The sequence below is a fragment of the Crocodylus porosus genome, unplaced genomic scaffold (genome assembly GCF_001723895.1).
Source record: "Crocodylus porosus isolate Cpor-Errol unplaced genomic scaffold, CroPor_comp1, whole genome shotgun sequence".
Classification (NCBI taxonomy): domain Eukaryota; kingdom Metazoa; phylum Chordata; order Crocodylia; family Crocodylidae; genus Crocodylus; species Crocodylus porosus.
In genome coordinates, this window is record NW_017728924.1 from 1,296,542 (window position 1) to 1,318,287 (window position 21,746).

At 43.1% G+C, this 21,746-nt stretch overlaps 1 protein-coding gene across 2 annotated transcripts; it reads right to left on the reverse strand.

Moving 5' to 3' along the window:
• Window positions 1-1,315: 1,315 nt before the first annotated feature.
• On the reverse strand, window positions 1,316-20,285 carry SH2D1A (SH2 domain containing 1A). 2 transcript variants are annotated; one of them, XM_019540175.1, is made up of 4 exons: window positions 19,921-20,285; window positions 6,043-6,106; window positions 2,630-2,819; window positions 1,316-2,130 (listed from the first exon to the last, which is right to left on the reverse strand). In XM_019540175.1, exons 1-3 carry the CDS (start codon window positions 20,055-20,057, stop codon window positions 2,673-2,675), a joined length of 348 nt encoding a protein of 115 aa, XP_019395720.1. In that variant the 5' UTR covers window positions 20,058-20,285; the 3' UTR covers window positions 1,316-2,130; window positions 2,630-2,672. The 2 variants fall into 2 exon arrangements, with proteins under 2 accessions (XP_019395720.1, XP_019395719.1); XM_019540174.1 differs by having other exon boundaries at window positions 2,693-2,819; window positions 19,921-20,282.
• Between the last annotated feature and the right edge of the window lie 1,461 nt (window positions 20,286-21,746).

Genomic DNA, 21,746 nt, shown 5'->3' on the forward strand with positions numbered 1-21,746 from the left:
TTATGTGACTGTATCCCCCTCATCCCATTGGCATTGCTCAATATGAGCATTTGGCCACGGGATGACATTTCCTTTATTTGTTAAAGACCAATTGCAGCTCAGGAGTCCACCGGAAAGTGAAACCCACATTAAAACTCAAGCCGGGGCAATGCCAATCATGTAAAACTGTGGCAAACTACTGCATACTTTGAAATGGAGCCTTTCTGAACAGAGCCTTCCTCTCAGATCAGTCACCAGGGTCCCCTGACATATGGCAGAGTAGCTATGCATGGAAAGCATGCCTGCCAACAGACTTTGCAGACTATTGGAATAAATCCTTGTCTTAAGCATTACCTAACCTCTGTGCATCTGTATAAATGATCCAGCTGGCCATTAGCAGGGATATGGGTTATACCCAGTTGCATGGTCACAGCATTATATATGCTAAATGGCAAACAACAAAGAGAAAGGCCATGTTTCGGGACAAATTATGGATGGAGGTAATAGGTTGGGATTTTGCTATAGCCCAAAAGGCCTGTGGGAGGAAACAATTGGACTGGAGAAGGTACTACATACACGCACAAATGTGCACACGCAACATATGCTATATCATCAGCAACCAATCAGCGGCCAGTAGAAACTCACTAGTCATGGTGTATGGCCAAATTTTGCCCTTTTAGCTTGAGTCACAATATTTGGTTCCTGTTCCAGCTCCTGAAGTCAAGTGTTCATAGGCGAACCTCCACTTGCGTAACTTGGCTCAACTTAAAAAAGGTGCAACCCCCTCATGGTGAGACAGAAAATCTTCAAAAAAACCCCATGCATCATAAAAATTCAAATGCCAGATGGCAACCATAAGTCCTCAATTTATTCATTTAAACACCAAAAAAAAAAAAAAAAAAAAAAAAACCACCACCCCAAAAAAACCCAAAATTATCTCTTGAAAGCTGCTCTCAGAAATTTGGGCCCCTGAGTCATGATTTTTTTGAGTGCTTAGAAGGCAGCAAAAACCACTCGTGCAAATTGAACGTGATCTTGTCTTTAACAACAGTGGTTATTTTAGGGCTCTAACTCTACTCAGAATTGTTTTCCATTTTCTTCTAATTATAGCAAGGCAGTGTCAGCACTATAATTACGCCCAAAATGAGTTTCAACCCCTCTTTTTTTAATCTACATGCAGACTCAGATTTTTCTGACACTTTGCTGTGCCTCAGCAGGGTCTGGAATTAATCGCTTTAAAGATGGAGTCATATAATAATAGGAAACAGTACAGCATCTATATTCTACCATCATGGTCATATAAATGCAAAGGGAATGAAAGAAGGCAACAGACTAGCTGTAAAGAATAATTTATTTTACCAAAATTAGCCATCTTTATTCCTGCCCACACAACTTCCTTAAATTAATTTGGCTTTTCTTAAATAACGCAAGGCATTTGATTTTTTTTTAAAGCTTTGGCTCAATCACAAATTTGAATTTTCTACCTTCAAGCTGTGCTAAGCCAGTTATGATTGTTCACCTAGATGATACAACCTAGTTTCTTTCTCCTGATTGGGTGAGCCTGCAAACAGTCCCAGCGAGAAGACATATGATATGAATGTAAAGTTTGATGTGGAGGAATATCTTGCCTGTCGCTTTCAAATTTGTTCACAGCTTTGTTCATGTGCACCACAGGAGCCCCTGGTTTGAGGGCTTGTGCGAGTGAAGAACAAGATGTATGGGGCTTTTTTGCACTTGGGTGAATTTTGGTCAAAAATCAAACACAAAAAAAAGAAGCCAAAATGAATTGAAGTACGTAAGTGTGAGAAGGAATATTCAAACAGAAAGCTCCCAGGTACAAAGAGAAGAGGAAAACATGAATACATCCACTTGCTGGTTATTTCTCTTCCATATTTTTTTTTTTTTTTTTTTTTTTTTTTTTTTAAATCTAGATTCAAGCAATCTTTTAAACCTCAGGCTAAAACGTCTACTAAATATACATTTCTGCAAATGTTACAGGAAAACTCACGGAGTTGTATTATCTATAATAAACAGCTTCTGTGCTAGGGTATGTACAAAAGAAGACATTTTAAAAGCTGATTTAAATTACTTTAAACGGTGGGAATGGTCTTCATGAAGGCAGGTAAAAGCCCCGGTGGTCTTCCTTTCTCCCTAAAGAAAAAGAATCACACACAAAAAAATTATATATATAAAAGAACAGAGTCTCAAGAAAGTGGGAAAAAAAAATCAAAGGGTGTGTATGTCAGTGCCACTGGTGTATAGATTAGTCCCTCAAAAGAACCACCCCCCCTCCCCCAGGCTTCATAATTTAAAAAGCCTAACAACATTTTTTTCAGACATTAGCCCATTTGAGGCCACTGAATGCCATATATCAATCCTCCCCGCCCAAAGACTTGGGATGCTCCGTGTGGAGGGAACACAAAGTCCCAACGCATCTACTATGCGGCTGCTCCTTCTGCTCAGATCCTCAAACATTTTGCTCCTCCCATGAGAAAGAGCAGTGGGACGTTGGCTCCTCAACTCCCACCACTTCTTGCTGCTATCTTAGATATACCTGCGTAGCATGTGCAGGTGCCCCACCTCTTGCCTTGGCTACCTAGATTGGCAATAGCTCCAAACACACGAGAGGAATAGGAAATAGACACCATGCCTCAGACAGCAAGCAAGCTCGACGGCTCTACAAAGTGATGCTCTCAGGCGCTCCTCACGGTACCTTGTGGATGCATACATCTCTCAACAGGATGCTGCAGAGGCGTTACAATGCCTTGGTCTGGCTTCTGGAAGGCCGAGAGTAGATTGTGTACTTTCCGAAACAATCTTTTGTGGACCCCTGGTGCAGTCTGGGAAACAACAGACCAAGAAATGTTATGACTTACAGCAACTCAGGAGACATTTGCACAAAGGCAAAAAAAAACATAGGAAAAAACAGAGAAGCTATTCTCAGCACCGCCTGACAGATTTGTTCAACGGGCCTTTCAAGCTAAGACCAACCTAGTGAGCTGTTCTCTCGGTGTCTCCCAGTTCCAGGGACATTGCTATTTCAAATCTGCACATATGCTAGTTAAGCTCATTTTCCTTTCTGTTACTGCACCCCCCCAGCTGTCTCGCAGGGCAGCTGCAGAGCCAAAGTTCATGCCTAATATAACTCCATGCACTTCTGTGGGGTAGCACTAGAGACACATTTGAACTGAAACACAACGTGGCCACTGCAGTTAGACGCAGCTATCATGTGATGTGATGTGATGTGATGTGATGGAGGAAAAAAAGCTTTGGTCCACCAAGAGAACATACACACTGCTTAGGCAAAGCTCCCACAAGCCTAGGTCCTGACTCAACAGAGCTGGTGAGTGTCAGTCCAGTTTCCCAAGCTCTGAAGCCTTTCAGTGTTAGCAAGCACCATATTGGAATGATTGTAAAGCAGGTCTTGCTCCTGTGGCTGCCTAACACCAATAAGATGCTCTAGAGAAAGTCTTGGAGCTTATGGTAATGCTTTTTGCATCAGCAAATATCGGCATGACTCCAGCCTGCTTGCAAGCGTTCACGTGAGTGAGCTTTCCATGTATCCATCTGCCATGTCTTTAGTGTGGAAGACTCGACTAACTGTTACCTGGTTTACTGCTCGCACTTCGTCTACCTTTGTACTTTAATGTTTGCAAAAACCAAATCACAAAGTATCCTAGTCTTCAAGGGTTTTGAACTAGGACTCAAAAGCAGCTTTTAAATAATTCAGCACATCCCCGCACCAGTGTCTGCCATAGTCTAGAGCTCAGTATCCTGAAGAAAGGGCATTAGCAACGCCCACATTTGTGCTCTATTCAGCCAAGGACCCTGATGACATTGGAGAGCCCGCCCTGCCCCACCATTAGGCCCATGCAGGAGAAGTCCTAGCTCCGTTACAAGCAACAGAGTGGGCCATTGACATCAACTCATCACCCAGACTCTGAATGTGCTCCAGTGTGTTTATGAACTCGCTTTACAAAAGAGGGATTGACACTTGACTTTTTCATACCTAAAGTAATGAAGACAAAAGAGAAAGGAGCACCAGCTGCCAAAGGAAAATGAAGAGGCCTTAATGCTGTCAGAAATAACTCAAAATCAGGCTGAACAGAGTGAGCACCCCAGGGTGCTTCAGGGCCCAGATCTGACCCATGAAGCCTGTGAGGAGCCAGGCTGCCTTCCAAAGACCAGAATCCCTGGGATACGCCGAGGTGCCCTGGAAACACCCCAGCTGCGCTCCTTGCAGAGGTGGGGGAGAGGGGAAACCTCACTACCACAAAGTACATCAATTGCTCCGAAGATCATTTGATCTTCAGGCAGCACTACACAGGCCTAGAGCAGACCGCAGCCCCAAGGGAGTATCAAGCATCAACAATCAATGTGGCCTACAATTCACAGTAATTGTCACACCTAGCTGCATTCTGCATCGAAGTACCAGCTGCGTGGTGGAGGTTGGCCGTGTAACTGGATAGCAGCAATTCTCAACCAAGGTGTCAGGGCACGCTGGGGTGCCTTGAGATCTTTTCAAGGGTGCTGCGGGGTGCCATGCAATGTTAGCGCCGTTAGGTGTACAAATATCATTCACAGGATAAACACAGATAGGTCAAAGAGGAATCCATAGTATTATAAGCATTCTCACCTACTGTAGTCCTTCTGAGTTCTATGCAATAGCAGAATTCCTCTATTATTTTTCTGTAGTCAAAAATCAAGTGAAATTAAGAGCTGACATTTTATAAGGGGTGCCTCAAGTCTGAAAAGGTTCAGAACCACTATTGTACAGTCTCACTGAGCTCAGAGAGCCTGTTAGGCCATGATGGATTTTACCCTACAGCCTCCAATATGAGTCAGTTAGTATCCCAGTTTCAAAATGAGATCCATTTGCTCATCTTGGCTAAGTACAGACAGTCAAAAAGCCCAAGGCTGAATTGATTCAATCTTCACAAGTGAGTCTAAACTGTGTAGACTGAATAGATAAGCGAGTGAATAGACATCTGCTTTTGATTCTGGAAATACAGCCACATCCCTGCAATGGCTCAGGCTAGAAGCCGGGGGTGCTAGAGCATGCCTCCCTGCTCAGCTGGAGCAGACAGCTTGGACCCAGGATAGCCCATTGACCCTGCAAGGTGAGGGGTTGGGCGGGGGGGTGCAGTTTTCAGGGGAGGTACTAAGCATCCTGGGATGCTGGGAGACTGTGAGTTAACTCGAATCTGTCTTTCTGTCCCAATAGCACATTCCCAGAATGAGAAAACTCCAATGCAAGGATCAGACTTGATGCCTAAAGACCAATTCCTCTGTTCATGTTGCTACAGCAGGAAAAGCTGTGAATTACTTCCAGCTCCAGGGTCCAATGCTAACTAACTTCAAAATGGGACTTAGGTTTCCAGAAAAAAATAAGCATATTAAACCATACTTTACGTTCTATAAACCAGTGTTCATTAATGCGCAAACTGAAATCTAATTATGAATTAAAATAGTGCCTCCATCCAGACAAAGAACAAGAACTTCAGAAAATAAATAAGAATTAGTATTCACAAGTCATGAACCTAAATCATTGTTATGATTTCAAATACTGCTATGCCACTCCAGGGTTACTAGTTCCCTCAAAAGAGAAGTGAGGATGAATGTCATCTCAAATCTCAGCTATTATGTAACTGGTTCATGCCAATGATAAACATATCTGTAGAGAAATTAAGTTAAAAATGAGTGTAAATTATAACGAACTGTTTGAATATTCCTGGTACTAATAGCATGTAGGATGGAGAAAACATTAGTACTGATTGTACCCATCAATATATAAAGCCACAATATTTCTTCCATTTAAAATGATGCAAATTAATGCACTGTTGCGTTATGCAAGAGCTGAAGTGTAACAGAGAATGAATTTATGACTTAGAGATTGTCAGTACTGGCACCTAGATACCCTAGTGATGGGCTTGCTTGAGATCGATCAAATTAAATGTGAATCAGGCAGTGAAGAAATGTGAATAATCAGGATTAATTGCACTACATCAATAACTGTACTCAACAGAATACAAGATCGTAGAAAAAAATGGGAGAGCTACGTACCTCAGCACTCCATGACCCTGTGTCTGTCTTGGACACTCTGTAGGTATAAACAAATCCTTTATACCTATAAAAGAATCAATGGGTATCTATTAGTTATTCCAACTGTCAGATGTAGTTGCAGTTGCTCTGTAATGTCAGTGTGTGTTCACGTAACGATCTTTTCTTAGCAATAAATGAATCCATCCCGTCTCCAGTATGAAATGCAAAATTCTGACTCTGGTCAGAAGCTGGGTTTCTTCCCACTGAAACCTGCTGCGTTCAAAATAGTTTAGGGCACTGAGTTGATCCATCTGTGATTAAAAACTTATTTTTATATTAAACATGAAATTGTAATACCTGTTCAACGTTTTTATTTCCCCATCTGTGACCGTTCACACTCAGGCATGTACGTCAGACACTTTCTACAGAACACCGAATGGCTGCGTGTCACTAGTAAACAGCATGGTTGCTGTATGCGGCTTTTTTCAAATCAATCAAAAATGTTCCCAGAACCAACACCACCTAATTTTTTTTTTAAATCAAAAACCACAAAAATCACAGCAAGTTAGTTTGTCTAATTAGTTACTTTGTATTTCTTAACACCATCCTTTGAGCTTCCATGCAGGAAACACTGACACAGGAGTCCCTGTACCTTAGGAAGCCGGGAAACCTTCACCCATTTCCAATTTCACCTCCACTCAGGGGACAGCAAGAATAGAGGTCACAGCTTAAGAGCTGTGAAAAAAATAAAAAACTATTGATAGCCAGAGTTGGTCTTAGCTCTCCTAGAAATCCAACAATGTAGGGATACCAAACTTTAAAGGTGTGACTTGTGAGAAGAGAGACAGCTGCTGATGACCACTTGTCACTTATTACTTACAGTGCAAACTTAGGATCAGCGGTAAAAGAACCAAATGGTTATGTTTAATACCCACAAAGTACAGGTGTAAATGCCTACACACAATGTAGGCCCAGACCTATTACATTAAAAAAAATGAAATGTGTGATAATCTAGCCATTTGTGATATTTGTTATTTCTGCATCACACTATTCAGAGAGCAGCTGCATGTTATAACAACTGAAGTAATAAATGGCCCAGGTACTAAGGCTGTGGGAAGCTTTAGCCACTGATTCGATTCAGCAAACTCGGCCCGATTCAGCAGCCGAATCTCCGAATCCGAATAGACTCAGGAGACGCTTTAATCTCTCTGAATTGAACTGGAACCCTCCGAATCGATTCGGAGAGATTCAAAGATTCAGACATAGACACAGCGTTAAATGTTTTTTTTACGTACCTCAAGGTACCAGGCGGCTCGTGAACGCCAAGCTGGTGGGGTGGAGGGAGCGTGCTATGGGAGCGCGGTGGGGGGGAGCACTCGGCAGTGGACCCCCCCCGAAGCACTTCTAGTCCACTTCTGGGTCAGCCGTGGGGGACCCCCCTCCCCACCCTACCCCCTGGCTCAGCGACTGGTGCCTCCTGGGTCTGGGGGGCACCTGGGGTTCTCCTGCAACTGATTGCTGACCCAGAAGTACTTCCAGTCCACTTCCAGGTCCGCCGCCAAGCACGCAGGGGGGCCCCCTATGCTCCTGTGGGGCACTCCATCTGCTGCACCATTGCAGCATTCGTGAGCCACCTCAGTACCCCGAGGTAGGTAGAAAAAACATTTAAAGCTGCGTCTAACAGCTGAATCGCTGATTCCGTGAATCAGCATCGAATCTTCAGATTCGGATTCAGCTGAATCAAATCCAGACAGTGATCCAAATCGATGAATCCAATCACTGCCCCCCGATTCAGGCCAAATCCAAATCTGTATCAAATATGGCCTGTTTTGCATACCCCTACCAGGTACCATAGGAATGCAGCGATTTATGCTCCACGTCACATGTGACCACTGCTGAATTTCTTCTTTCTGAAGTGCCAGAAATGTGTCTAATTACTGACAGCAACTACCTAACCGGCAGTCAACATTCATCATTCAGAATGGTTTGATTCTGACTTGATAGCTTTAAGACCCACTGGACTCTCTCTTTGCATGAGTGTGAATGAGTATACAAGGTGAACGGGGACAGTTCACTTACTGGTGCAGAACGGTGATGCTCCATCAAAACCAGTGGCACTGAAGCTGAAGTACCGGCCTATTGTTCCTATCCAGAACTGCATGACTTAGAGCACCTGTGTCACAAGCTTCCCATACTGATGCTGGGCTCGCTCAGCCTTGACTACTTTACAGTTTGCTCGCACTGCTTCCTGCCATTATTTTTAAAAAACAACTCATGTTAAGAGCTCTTAAGTCTGGAATATCAGACAAATGGCTTCCCAAATGGTGCTTAGCTGCTAGCCTTTCTGAATGCAAATGCTCTGCCTTGCCCACTGACGTCACTGGGTTTTAAGTTTACCGCAGTGCTCGGTTCCCCAGTAGCCACACGCAGCTCTTTATGTGAACATCTTCGCTGTACATCTTTCTCCCTTACTAGCTCAAAAAATCACCTCTCTGTTCTATTTACAAAGGGGGTTTTTTTTGTTTTTTAAGTTCGTCTTTCTTCTTTCTAAAATGCATTCAGGTCTCACAAGGATATAAAGCAAGGCTTCATCATGATCACACGTTCCTGAAACTCAAGCTTTCCGAGTAGTCGCTTAGATCTAAAATTTCTCTGCAAAAACAACAGGCAACACACTCCCTCCTATATACCAAGGTCCCACTTCTCTCCCTCTTCTAATTGTTATTAGCAGTTAATGCTCCAAGGTATCTAAAGTGTCTAACATGTTTGTAACCGTGGCTATCAACCACTTGATCAGCTTGTCAAAGATTCTCTCGTGATCGGCTTAAAACCATGAATTTGGCTTTATCTCAAACCCCATTTTTTCTTGTTACATGCTTCAAGTCTCCAGTCCTCATTTGTATTATATTGCATTATATCTTTGGTCCTTGCTGTAGTAGCCAAAACATCAGCATATCTGAAGTAAGTTAAATATGGCCATTAAATCCACCCTATCCTTAACATTTTGGAATTACCATATCACTCTTTTCTTTTCGCTTCTTAAACTGTGTTGGCGTTAGTGCACTATAATGTTCCTATTGCAATATAATGTTGAATCCTCTCCTGTTTGTACTCTGCTTTTTTGAACCGCAATATACAGTTGTACTACATTAATTTTTTTTTCAAATTTTGAAGTCTTTCACTGCAGCCCAGAGGCTATGTCTCTGAATATTATTATACACTTCCTCAATATCTAAAAAAGTGATATACATATCCTGCATTTATTCCCAATTTCCCTCCAGTAGAAGATGAAGTAAAGTATTTCAACTCCACTGGAACTATTTTTCCAGCTCTATAGTCATAACTAGGTCTAGATAAAGGCCTCAGAGACAGGGTTTGGTAAGTGGAACAAAGCAGAAGAGGCCACAAGAGTCCTTCCATTCACTTGTGTCCCCTCACCCTTTTATTGTTCCCTCAAAGTGGTTATTATCAACTTCTTCCACTCCTTTGGTATTTTTTCTAACATTAGTTTGTGATTTTTTTAACTTAATTCCACAATTGTTGTTAATAATGCAGCAGGCCCATTACCAAAAGCTGGTGCTGTATTGTTCAAAACCATTCACTGTGCTGTAAATCTCTTCACAATTCAATTCTTCCGCAAGGCTCAGCTTTCTGGAAAAACAGAGTTTCTATTTCCTGGCAAACACATGACCCTCACGGATGGGAAGAAAGCTGGATAGTGCAAAGGAGAAAGGAGTGATTCACTGGTCCTCTGAGTTGGGGATTGGGCATACGGTTATCTCCCTACCCCCATAAAAAACTCAGTTCTTAAGAAACCCTCAAATAATCCTGAGAAAAGCACAATACAGATATAGAGCTGTGGATAAAAGAATAGAAAGGGGAAGTATGGAATGCGTTGAGCGTATATAGTTTAGGAGCCCTCTAAAATACAATGAAGTAACTAGAGGGGTATTCGATGTGCACCACACTAAAGGGCTGGAAACTGGGTCTGTTGTATGGTGGGAAAGAGACAGGAAGGCATGAAATGGGAATGAATTTTGGTGGTGAGTGGTACCATTTGTGGCTTTGAACCCATCAGTGAATGAACTTGCTCTCTAAGGATAAGAGGGAACTGGCACAATATTGACCTCACTGGACGCATGCTCCACTGAAAAAATGGTTGATGGAATAAAAAACCTGTCTGAACAGAGACCTTTTCCCATAAGACAACTCGCACAAGATCTTTTTTTTTTAGCAAAATGAATTGCAGCTCTGCCAAGCGTTGTTTTCCTAACGCACATGATCTTATCATAACTTTCTGTTAAACAGCAAGGACATACTGCATTACCACTTGAAAGGACTTTCTCTTTTCAGCGTGAAAATAGCCCCATTCTGACAAACCAAGTTTCCCTCACAACCTGCCAGCTGTTTCAAACAATGTTTCACAATTTAACCTGCCTTACCCTATGGGTACACAAGTACTAATTTTCTGGCATTTAAGCTGGCTTAACTTTTTGAAGTCAATTTAATGGTCAGCATGTACACATATATGTGGAGTAGAGTCACCTTAACTGCGGCACAAGATAATACACCTCCGAGGTGTATTATCTTGAGTTGCAACCGTTAAGTTAACTTAGCTCCCAAGATGGCTGCCACCATATCAAGGAGCTGTACGTGGGTACACTCTGACGTGGCTTAACTTAAATTGACTTAGTTAAGTCACCTTATTTTAAGTTGACTTAATACGTGTGTACACATGTAACTATGCAGAACAGTTCCCATCCAGTAAGTACCCACCCTCTCTTTTTTCCTATTAAACAGCAAAGACTCCCTATACCTATGCTCTGCCTACTCCTATAAAGCGCACAGAAAGCATGTTGTATCGGTCTTAGGCTCAGTGTACGAGGGGTTCCTCCTGTGGCACCATTAACTGCCAGCTTAGTTTTCTCCTGTGAAATCAACTCACGCTGGAACAACACTTAGTCTCTGACAAGACAAGCTCTTCTCCATCCTGCTCCTGATACCATGCAATTTCATATCTAAAAGCAAATGAACTACATGCCAGGAGGCTAAACCTGAACTTCTTTCTTCCTACCCACTAGAGACTGGAATATAGATAAAGGGATAGAGAGAGGCAGACTGCGCTTCAGATCCACATTCCTGTGGGGAACCTGCATGGAAATGAATCATCCCCGTTTTTCCCGTGGCGGGGTAGCTCTCCCCAACTTGTGGAAGAACAGAGCTGCAGGATCCTCATGCCTCCGGCCACCTTCAGCCTGGCTCTGGCCCCCCCCACCCTGCAGCTCTGACCCAGCTCCCTAAAGGGACAGGTCCCTGTATTAGGGACAGCTCAGTGAGCAGCTGCTCGCTGGGAGCCTTGTCTAGAATAGTTCCCTAAGGGCAGAAAAGTTTTTCCGTGGTTGCTGAGGCCAACAATATGCTGCTAGCCCTATCTCGGCTTGCCTCTTTGGTCAGCCTGAGTAGCCTTTGAGCTTCTGGGTTCAGAACGTGCCACGTGAGAGCAGGTGGAGGGGCTTAGCGGTTGGGGGCAGGCATGATCCGTGTGCCCTCACTCCAGCTTGCTCATGAGCTGGACTGGAAAAGGCCTAGAGCTACAAGTACCAGGAGTGAGATGGTCAACACCTCACTGGAGGCTTGAGATTTGGTCTTGCCTCACATATTTCCTAACATGTTTCCGGTAAATCGGCCTAACAAAAAGTCTCTTCCTTCCTGCTAGAAAGACCTTTAGCAGGGTCTCTCTTGTGATACTATCATTAGGAAGACTCTCGAGGAGAAAAAGTCAAGGACCTGCTACAGGAAATATACTTTGCTGTCTTCAATAAGTTTTTGCCTTTATACATCATTCCCCACAGAACTACAAAGGCATCTTCACAGCTGACACACACTAAGGCAGCATTTGCCTACCTATTCTCACCACTCCTCCATTTTCCGTTCTGCTCAAACTTGTTAAAGCCACATTTGCTTTAACAGGTGAATAATTACAATCTTCTGCACTGTTGAAATAGCTGGAGGATATTAGCCGTATGCAGCAGTTTAAAAATTAACCATGACATTTCAGCTACATGGTACGTTTTAAAATCATTTCCAAATGTTGTGTAGCTCAGTTGGAGAATTTCATTAAAATAATTTCTATTCATTTTCTGGGCCTAAATTGAACAGACAAAACAGAAAAGCCAAGTCAGCAAAAATTATATCAAAAGCTGATTTTTTTTTTAATAGATCTCTTTCCAGACTTGAGAGAACACAGTATAAGGCTGTTAATGGATAAATTAAGGCAGTCACACATATCACCTTGGCATTGAAGCATTCTTTTAGGTGGAGCTGGTATTTCTGAACATAGTTTATTTTACCTGACCTTCTGAAACCTTGCATTCAATTGGTCCTGACTTAGCTGAATTTTAACCATTCAAATTGAACTTCCCCACGAGGAACATCGGCGTTAAGCTACAGATTTTGGGAAAATGTCAGCAAGATATGTTCAGTTGTTTCTGAGCCTACTAAGGGAAAGCACATTGTTTTACTCATGCGACAAAAATTCTTGTGACATTCGTGACGAAGCTTGTGCTTTGGACAAGGGTCTCAGATTTGTGGGGAGGACTGACATTAGTATCAAGCCTGTGCCTTATGCCAGCACATTGTCCTGATGAAAACCCACCCAGCTATGACAACGTTATAACACATCGCAAAACTGTAATGCACACAGTGCTGTGTCGAAATGTTAGAATTTGGCAATTCATTTCTCCAAAGATTCATTCTGCACTGCTTACACTCCAGCTCTGGCTACACAGGCCAAGCAGGATTTTACCTGCCATTGCATCTCCTGCCTCCGTAAGACTACTCTGGCCCTGCACGCTAGAACTTAGAGCAGGTATACCCTTTTTCCTGTGCCCTCAGCACTCTTCTGTGCCGACTCTCTGAACAGCTTGAAGGAGGAAATTTCTCAACCAGAATGAAGAAGAGTCAAGAGTTGACCTGTTGAAGGTACAGCAAAGGGAGTCATTTAGGTGAGACACTTAGAGAAGTGAAATTTGGATCAGGACTCACGAGGGACAGAGGGAACCGGAAGCCAGGGTTTGAGATTATGGGGTAGAGAAGGAGGACATGATTGAATGGTGGGGTTCAGAGAGATTAGGAGCAGGATGAGGAACCTGGAGAGTAGGAGACAACAAGGCTGGGACAGTAAGACTGAAGGGGATGGCAGAGAGGGTTCGGGCACAGTGGAAACAAGTCAGGAGAGTCTGAAACAACTGCAGCAAAGTCAGAAACAATGGAACAATACGTTCCTCTAGATCACCTCTAGCTGTGGTCCACACAGATGATGACACCCGATTATTGTTACTAGTCACCCAAGCCTCACCAATACCTTACATGCCCTTAGCTACAGAAACGGGCATGGTTTAACTATACTTGTGCAAGGGGTCATTAGGCTTGGGTAGTCCTTCTGCTTTTTCTTGACCGTTACAGCAAATCTAACGATTCCAACAGTGCTGGTGACCACAGGGGCATCAAAATGACTCCAAATTCTTGAATTATTTTTTTCAGCTTGTTTTGTAAAAAGCAAAGATCGTAGGCAATCACATCCAAAACCCATCAGAAGGATGCAAAACCTGCAATATCAAGCACTCAACATTTTAGGAAATGCATGCGTGCTTTATGAAAGTCTTCAGTGACAAACTTGGCGCTTTCCCCGCAGGAACGCTCCCTCGGTGCACAGGGTGGACTGCGCTCTAGGGAAGAAGCAAGACTCTGTCAAGAACGAGACTGCTGCTCCTGGAACCTGCTGCCTCATTTGTTACAGAAGGTGGAAGGCACGTCCTGAATGGAGCAGGGGCTAGCAAGAAAAGAAAGGCTCATCTCACAGTCGAGGGAGCTGAACGTTGCATTGGAAAACTGGATTCTATCCCTGTCGATGTCCCAGAGCTTCTAAGTGCTGAAAAGCAAATCACTTAAAGCAAACTTTTCATATGCACCAATTACATTTAGTCATTTTCTAGCTTTCCCCCGCAAGACCCCTGGCAGCTCAGGTCAAGGGGATCCATGCTTTGGACAGTTGAAGCATAATGCAAAATGCTCTGAGAAATCCTTCCCTAAGCATCCAGAACTACTGCAAACTTTAACCTCTCTCTCAGTCTCTCTCCCTCTCTATTCTCCACCTGTAAAGGGGGTTAATAATACCCATTCAGCTAAAAGGTGCATTGTGAAAATAAAGTCATTCATACTTTCAAAGCACTCAAAAGCTAGCAGAAAAGTCCATGAAGATACTAACACCTTCAGAGGGGAGTCTGAATAATATGCAGCAAATAAGGCATGGGGCCAGGCATTGAACAGTAAGAACAAAGCCAAGCACTGAATACTGCTACGTGAGGAGGGGTGTGGCGGCTGAACAGTGACGTGAGTTTAAGCCAGACTCAAGCCAGATCCAGCACTAATCAGCCCAGTTGCAAATAGCTATCTGGTCATTTGAGAGTAAGATTATGGCAATGAACAGACATTCATTTGAAGCGCTCTAAATCCCACTCCCATATGAAGCATGACAGCTCTGGGCAGACAAGTGGCCCTGTCCTCACAACACTTTATAATGGCCACGAAGGCATGCAGTGGCTATGCTCTCCAACCAGGGAGCTGAAGAGCAAGAATCTCTGCGCGTCTCTATTTCCCAAAGACCGCTGAGCACACTCAAGAGCGCTCACTGGCTGTCCACCCTGTCCCCCCTGCCCCCACCCCACATAGGAGGAGCTGGGGAGCAGAGCACTGCGAGATGCCAGAGGGCAAAACAACTTCCTAGTGCTCTCTGCTGAAGCATGCAAACATTTCAGGAAGTGCTTCAAAATGAAGCATGCACAAGATGCTCCTCTTTTTTGAGGGGCATTTTTTAAGTACTTCTTCAGCCATAAACATCACTTTTGCTGCTTGGAGAACTTCAAAGGCACTTGGAGTGCTTCAAACAACACGTCCATCCCTGGCTTGTAACATAACCCAGATATTGTGGTTAATATGATGGGAAAGAACAGTATAAATTAAATCTGAATAGGATCTCTCATGCCACTGCCATTATCTCAAGAACTCCAGCCTTCGACTGTGGCTTTTAATTATGCCTTAAAGTATGAGTACAGTGGATTAATGGTTGGTTTCAGGAAACAGTTTGAAAGGAAAGGAAACAACTGCTCTGCTCGCATTCAAGTATTCACGTATGTTTTTGAGGCTCAAAACGCAAGTGCTTGGGAGTATCAAGGAAACAACTGCCCACATTCAAGTATTCAACTAAGTTTTGAGGGCCAAAACACAAGTGCTAGGCTTAGCATTGACTTTACCAATTTATATCTTTCCACATGCAGAAACATCTTCCAAAGCCAAACAGAGCTTTTTGTACTCACAGTAGGCAAATAAGATGTTGTCTCAAGGTCTGCTCACACTGTTTAAGGAGCTGCTTTGAAAAAATCAGACCTATTATTATGTCCTACGTTGGCTTCATTGGGAAGAAGGTCTTTACATGTGGTCTAAATGTCAAAAAAAATCCAAAACTGCTGCAAACAGAAGATGTTACTAGTTAAGAAGTAAAACCCCATAAAGAAAAACTGCGATTCAATAACAAAATTTCATGACACTGAATGCAATATCCAACCGATTTAAATATTTGGGGTGGGGGGGGGTGGGAGGAGAGGAAAAGAGGGGAGGGAATCAATGATACATGTTTCTTTAAACCTAATTTTCAAGTGTCACAGTTTTCAAGAGGAATGCGCGAGTGAAGTATCTGAGCTCCTGTGTTGGTGAATTTGAAACAAGCATTTAAATACAGCTACCGATAAGGTACTTAATGTTATCAGTTTGATATTGCTATTAATGAAATCACAGCACAGGCAAGTGCAGGATTGAGCATATCCTTTGCAAAAGCTAAAAAAAAAGGTCACAGAAAGCATCTTTCTTTAAAAGAAAGCCACCCAGAGATGCGGCTATAAATCAAAAGCCACCTTACTCGGCATACAGTTTGCCTTCCCCACTGTGGTCTTCAAATTATTATGAAAGTAAAAACGTCTTTGTGTTTTGCCTGAGCCAAAAATATGCACACACATATAAATGCCTCTTTGAAGGCTTGTGGGCTTTAGTTCATACACAAGGGTTATGGAGACTACAGTTTGGGCCTGAACTGATTGGAGGAAAAGCCGTGCCCTGTCAAAAAAAAAAAAAAATAGTAATACCTTGTGGGGAAGCGAATGGAGGGAAAAGAGGCACTTTCTTGCTTAAAGTTTATTAACAAAATAAAAAGAAAGACCTGACCATCATTTACCTTCCTATCTGCAAGTTTTATTGTGCCACCCTTCATGGCAGAATTTCAGCTAGACGTGCCAAGGTCAGATATAGTTCAGAGATGAACTCAATGGCAATAATGACCTCTCGCCAGGTGACTTCGTGGAACCTCAGCCTCGTCCACCTTGTACAAGGCATAGCTCCATTTCTTCTTTTAGACCCGAGTACAAAAGACTCGGTTGAGCCTAACCCTAGCCCTTGCTGCCTTTACTATCTATACTGAGAAGTTCAAAGTCTGCCAAAAACTACTAACATAGAAAAACTGGCATGAACAGCTTGCACAGAGAAACTAAAGTTTTTGGTTGCATGCTGTTATCACATCGCACCCAAAACCAGCTGCACGGGGAACCTTGGGCATTTTTACACTCGCACCGGGATGCAGAGGGGGGTGTTTTAAGTAGTGAGCCGTGCTAATTAAAAGCACCCGAACGTCATGTGTACCTGTGTCCCCCCATGCTGAAAAATGGCAGCAGGATGCTTTGAACTAGTTTGTCGAACTAGCTTTAGTTCAAAGCACCCAGCTGCCATTTTTCAGCACGGGGACACTGTTGCAGATGATGCTAGAGTTTGCTGGAGCGCATTCATTTCCACTCCAGAAATTGGGAGCAGAATGGGAGCAGGCTTCCTGCACATGTATCGGAGCCCCTTAATGGCTGAATAGCCCAACCGTGTTCACTACATTTTCATCAAAATAGGGTTCCCCCCACCCCCGCAAAAAAATGGCTTTTTGAGGATATTTTTTTGTTTGTAAAAAGTTTATCTTTATGATTTTAACTTTGGCTTCCCCCGTAGTGGAATGGAAAAGGGAAAGGTAGAGAAGAGAGAAAAATCTAAAAATACTTCCTTTTTTTTTTTTTTTTTTTTTTGCGTAGAGACTGATCAGAGAAAACCCTAGTTGGTATGAAGCCTACTAAACCAATAATTATATCTTACTTTCCACTGTTGAGCTTTTATCTGTTCTTCAAATGTCACTTATTTTGGACTTGATCTTTAAACAATGAGGAATGAATAGAAAAAAATAAATTCCAACACAATAATTTTTGTATTATTTGAATTTTTTTTTTCTTTTAAAGAAAATAGCATTTTCATCTAACTTTAGTATTTATTACAACGTCTGTCTTTCTGTTGACATACAGGCTTTACTTTGCCATTTCAAAAATCATTTCAGATCAAGTCTCCAGTAAGTACTAAATAGTCCTGATCTCTCTAGGTATTCCTAGAACAGTCATCTGCAAAGACTCTTAGTGATGATGAAAAGATTTTTCTAACTTCAGTGATGTCCTAAGTGCTTCACACACAGCTATAAAGGCAAGTGTGCTGCCCCCAAATAATTATTTAATATAGAAATACATTTACTTGTAAATTATTGGATTGTTTGATGATGATGAACCCAGAAGTCTACACTCTTCTCTTCTGTATTCTGCTTTGTCTCTATTGCCTCTTCTGCTGCTTCTTTCGTTATAAGCATGCTGTCTCTACACATACTGGCCAGTCTAACATTTTTTCTTCTTCCCAGCATTAAGATCCTGCAGTGAGTTCACTTGCAGTACACTGCCTGTTCGCTCCTCCTGGTCCGTCATGGCAGAGCTGTTCTGGTATTGTATGGTTTTGCCAGCTGTAGTTCAGTGCCTACTCTTCTCTAAAAGTCTGTGTTATTTGCACGTCCATTCATTTCCTAATGTCTTTATATCATCCACAGTGGCAGCGCTCTCCTTACTCAACATCATGTATTGAAATACTAAATTTTACTGGACCCAGTGCTCAACTCTTTCATTTCATCTGACTGATCTTTAAGATGACTTGAGCTTTCAGTGTCTGATTCTTCTAAACGTCCCTTATCCTGCACTCACATTTAACTCAGTGCACTTATTTCCTGGCTGATTTTCTTGTTTGAGGCCGAGGTGAAATAAATGTTAGGTGTGGCATATACGTATTGACATTCTTTTTTTTCAGTAATTCCCAAAATGCGTCTGCACGTGGCTTGCAGATTGCACTTGGAATTCCTTTACAATTAAAAGCTTACTGAGGAGGGCACTAGTGGTTGACCAGAAATGTTGCTAATGGAAGGTGATCCATGGGCCCAAACAGTTTTGGAGCATCTCTGAGTCTCCATCTCATTTAGTAGGGGAGAAAAGAAAATTTGATCCTCACAGTACAGTTCTAAAAAGAAAACTGGGTGACACGTGTAAATTCTTCTACAGCTTTTGCTACTTAACAGCCTTCTGCCTCAGTTTGCTCACCTGCAAACAGAGAACTATAATGCTAATATCCCTTGGAGACTAAGTCCAAATTAAGTGATGTTTGAAAAGTATACTAAGGCCACTGTGGAAAAGTGAGAGGGAGGTGTTTGTTTAGTAGTCCTCATAACGCCTCTAACTATCTCTCTTCTCTTACATATGAGTAAAATCCTCCTCTTTTATCTCCATCTAATTTGTTCTTGATACAAATGCATTTTCCTGTTACTCTTCAATTTTTAAAAGTAGTCCTTTGAATGATCTTGCTGGAGATTTTTTTGTTTCAGTTTAACTATATTCAAGCACAAAACTAACGCTTAGGATTCTTCATCCTTTCCTCTTCCTAAAACTGCGCTAATTAAAATACATCATATGTATTAACTCCCAAAACATTAACAACTCATATCCATTTTAGAAACATCTCATCAGTGACTCCTTACTGAATTGGTGTCAGAAATTTCTTCCCCACTAACTCTCTTCACCTTGGCTGATAAAATGTTGATACTTCCTTTATTACGATCCATCTGTATTTTGTACTGTAAGGATAGTTTATTCTAAAAAATAATAGAAATGCTGGAAGTGCATGTGACGATGCCCAGCCTGAGTAAGACTGGCAAAAATCAGGCTAAATGTTGGCATGCAACCCCTTGCCGTCCAGATCTGAATGGAAAGTACCACTGCTCCAACACAGGAGCCCCCAGAACAGGCAGAGGTTTGGTTTTCTGCAGATCGGCCAGGCGGCAGAAACAGGTGCCAAAGCAGCCAAGAGACAACTGGCACAAAACCCAGCGAATTATTCAGCAGGAGCAAACAGCATGGGCAGTTTTCTATCCCAGCTACATGGCTCTAATCTATGATAACCTCATTCCTTCTTCTCCCCCGTGCCACAACCCCAATACCAATAACTCTTGGCCTTTGTTCAGTTTTATGGCCTTTTTAGGGTGGAAGCTCTACGTGGCAGTCCTCTGCTCTTCCAGCAAAGGTCCACGTGTACCTTATATGCTTCTACGCCTGAAGCCAGAGTCGAGCGGCTAAATCCTCAGGATTTTTTCTGCAACGAGCTGTATTTGCAAAACATGCCAGAAGGTATGTTAAAGGGCGAGCATCATGGCAGGCGAAACAGGCACCATGAAATGAGCAGTTCAAAGTCAACAGTCCTAAGAGCTGCATGAGCACTGAACTCTAGCACTGCCCTCCCAGGGGTCTCCATGCCAGTGTCCCTTCACCAAATGGAGCAGGCCCCTCAAAGACTCCCAAGCTGCTGCATCTCAGATGGTAGCTGGGATCCCCCAGACCTCGGACAGACCATGCACAGGGGTGCTGATGCAGAAACTAAATTCCCTCGGTTCTTTGTACTCACAGCACGCAGAGGCAATATACTCCTGGGATGGTCTCGCTGTCTCGCAGTAAATAGCTGCCATCCATCCCCTTAGCCAGCAGGAGCTTCTCCCCAGTTTCTCGGCTGATGTTCCCATGGTAAACTGGCACGGGATCCATTGCTTCAGGGTGAACACGGATGAGCCAGATGAAATCCAATTATGGAGGAGTGGCTGGTGCTAGTGCCTGCCACGGAGCACACTGATGTTACCCAACTGCTCCTCGCCTGCTTGCTCACTCAGGTACTGCTGAGCTGGTGGTTATAAACAGGATGTGTTCGCAGTTTTAGAGCTTCTTTAATAATGTCTCATGCTCGCAGCTAAAAGCAGCCTTGAATTCACAGCTGTGACACTAGGGTCACGCTCGCTCCACCTAACTGACTATACAGAAAGGAGAGTTCACACCTTTTCATCCCTTGGGTAACTCAGGTATATGGAGGCCACAGACCCCCCCCCCCCCGACAAAGAAGTGAAGCCTATTTCCTCCCCACTTCTCAGAAAGATATCACCTGACTTTTTTGAGAGCCGGGATTCAAATACCATTTTATTCAAGGGGCTTTTAATATTTTCAGTAATGTATTTACGGCCGTCAAATGGACGGTGGGAAAACTAAGGGTCAAATCAGTCCCCCGGGGGCTTTCCGCATCTCTGTGAAGCAAGGGAAAGATTAGCAAAGCTGAGAGGAAACTTGAAAATACATAAAGGTGATTTAAAAATCAAGAGGTTAAAACAGATCCTTTAAGATCTTTACTACCACGTACAAAACTCGTACGGTGTCTGACTTTGGAGGGAAGAAACTGACTCTCTCATGCTGCATATTTCCTGATTTTCCTGAGGTAAAACACGAGTCACTGTAACAACCACAGCATGGCACCTGATCTGAAACCCACACTAACTCTACCCATCATTAAAACTGCTCAAGTAAATGCCCAAAATTTCCTGTGACCCTTTTCCCTCGCCACAAAGGAACTGGTTGACATGAGCCTTCCCTGCCATGAATTATCAGCCTAGATGGCTTGCACCGGGAGTGCTGTGCTAACAGAAAAATCCTATGGCCACTTCTCCAGAAATAAGAGCACCTGGTCTGGCCCTGTCAGATCATGAAAGAGCTAAAAGGAGGACATGCGAAGCTAAGTTAGAGTAGCCCGAGGCACGGGACCAAGGACGTTTCCCAAGGAGGCCAGCCTGGGATCAGAGCTGTCCTCGCTTCTTAAATAATGCCTACCTTAAAGAGCCGTGGACATGTTAGATTTGGTCTATTAAGAAAGAACAGATGTAGCTACTGTTAAATGAAACTACTAAATACAGGAATATTAAGAGAGAAGCTATCTAAGCGCTCCCCCTTCTCCACCTCCTTGGAATTTGTGAATAATAGGAAGTCCCCCCAAATCTGGGGGTGTAAAATCAGGGCAGATAAATTGATAAAAAAAAACCCTTGGGAAACATTTTCTTCCTAACATCCCTTGCCTATGCTCCATGGCAGACTGTGTCATCATCTACATCTGTAGGAGCTTGTCTGGCTGAAAACACTTAATGTTGAAAATGCAATTCCCCCAAAACCACATGAAAGACAAGCTCCAGGGGGGCACGCAGCCCCCCCACCGAACAGCCATTCACTTTGGCTTTGGTGGTTGTCGATACCCAGCAGTCTGCAGGCACGAACCTGTGAAAGTCAGGCTGGGGAGAGCTAAGGCTTAAAATGTGTCATCTGAAACCACTCTATTCAGGTGCTGCCTGTGATTATTTTCATGTAGGTTTATGGTATGTGAATGCTCTTAATGTCAGAGGTGCTAATTATTTCCACTTCAAG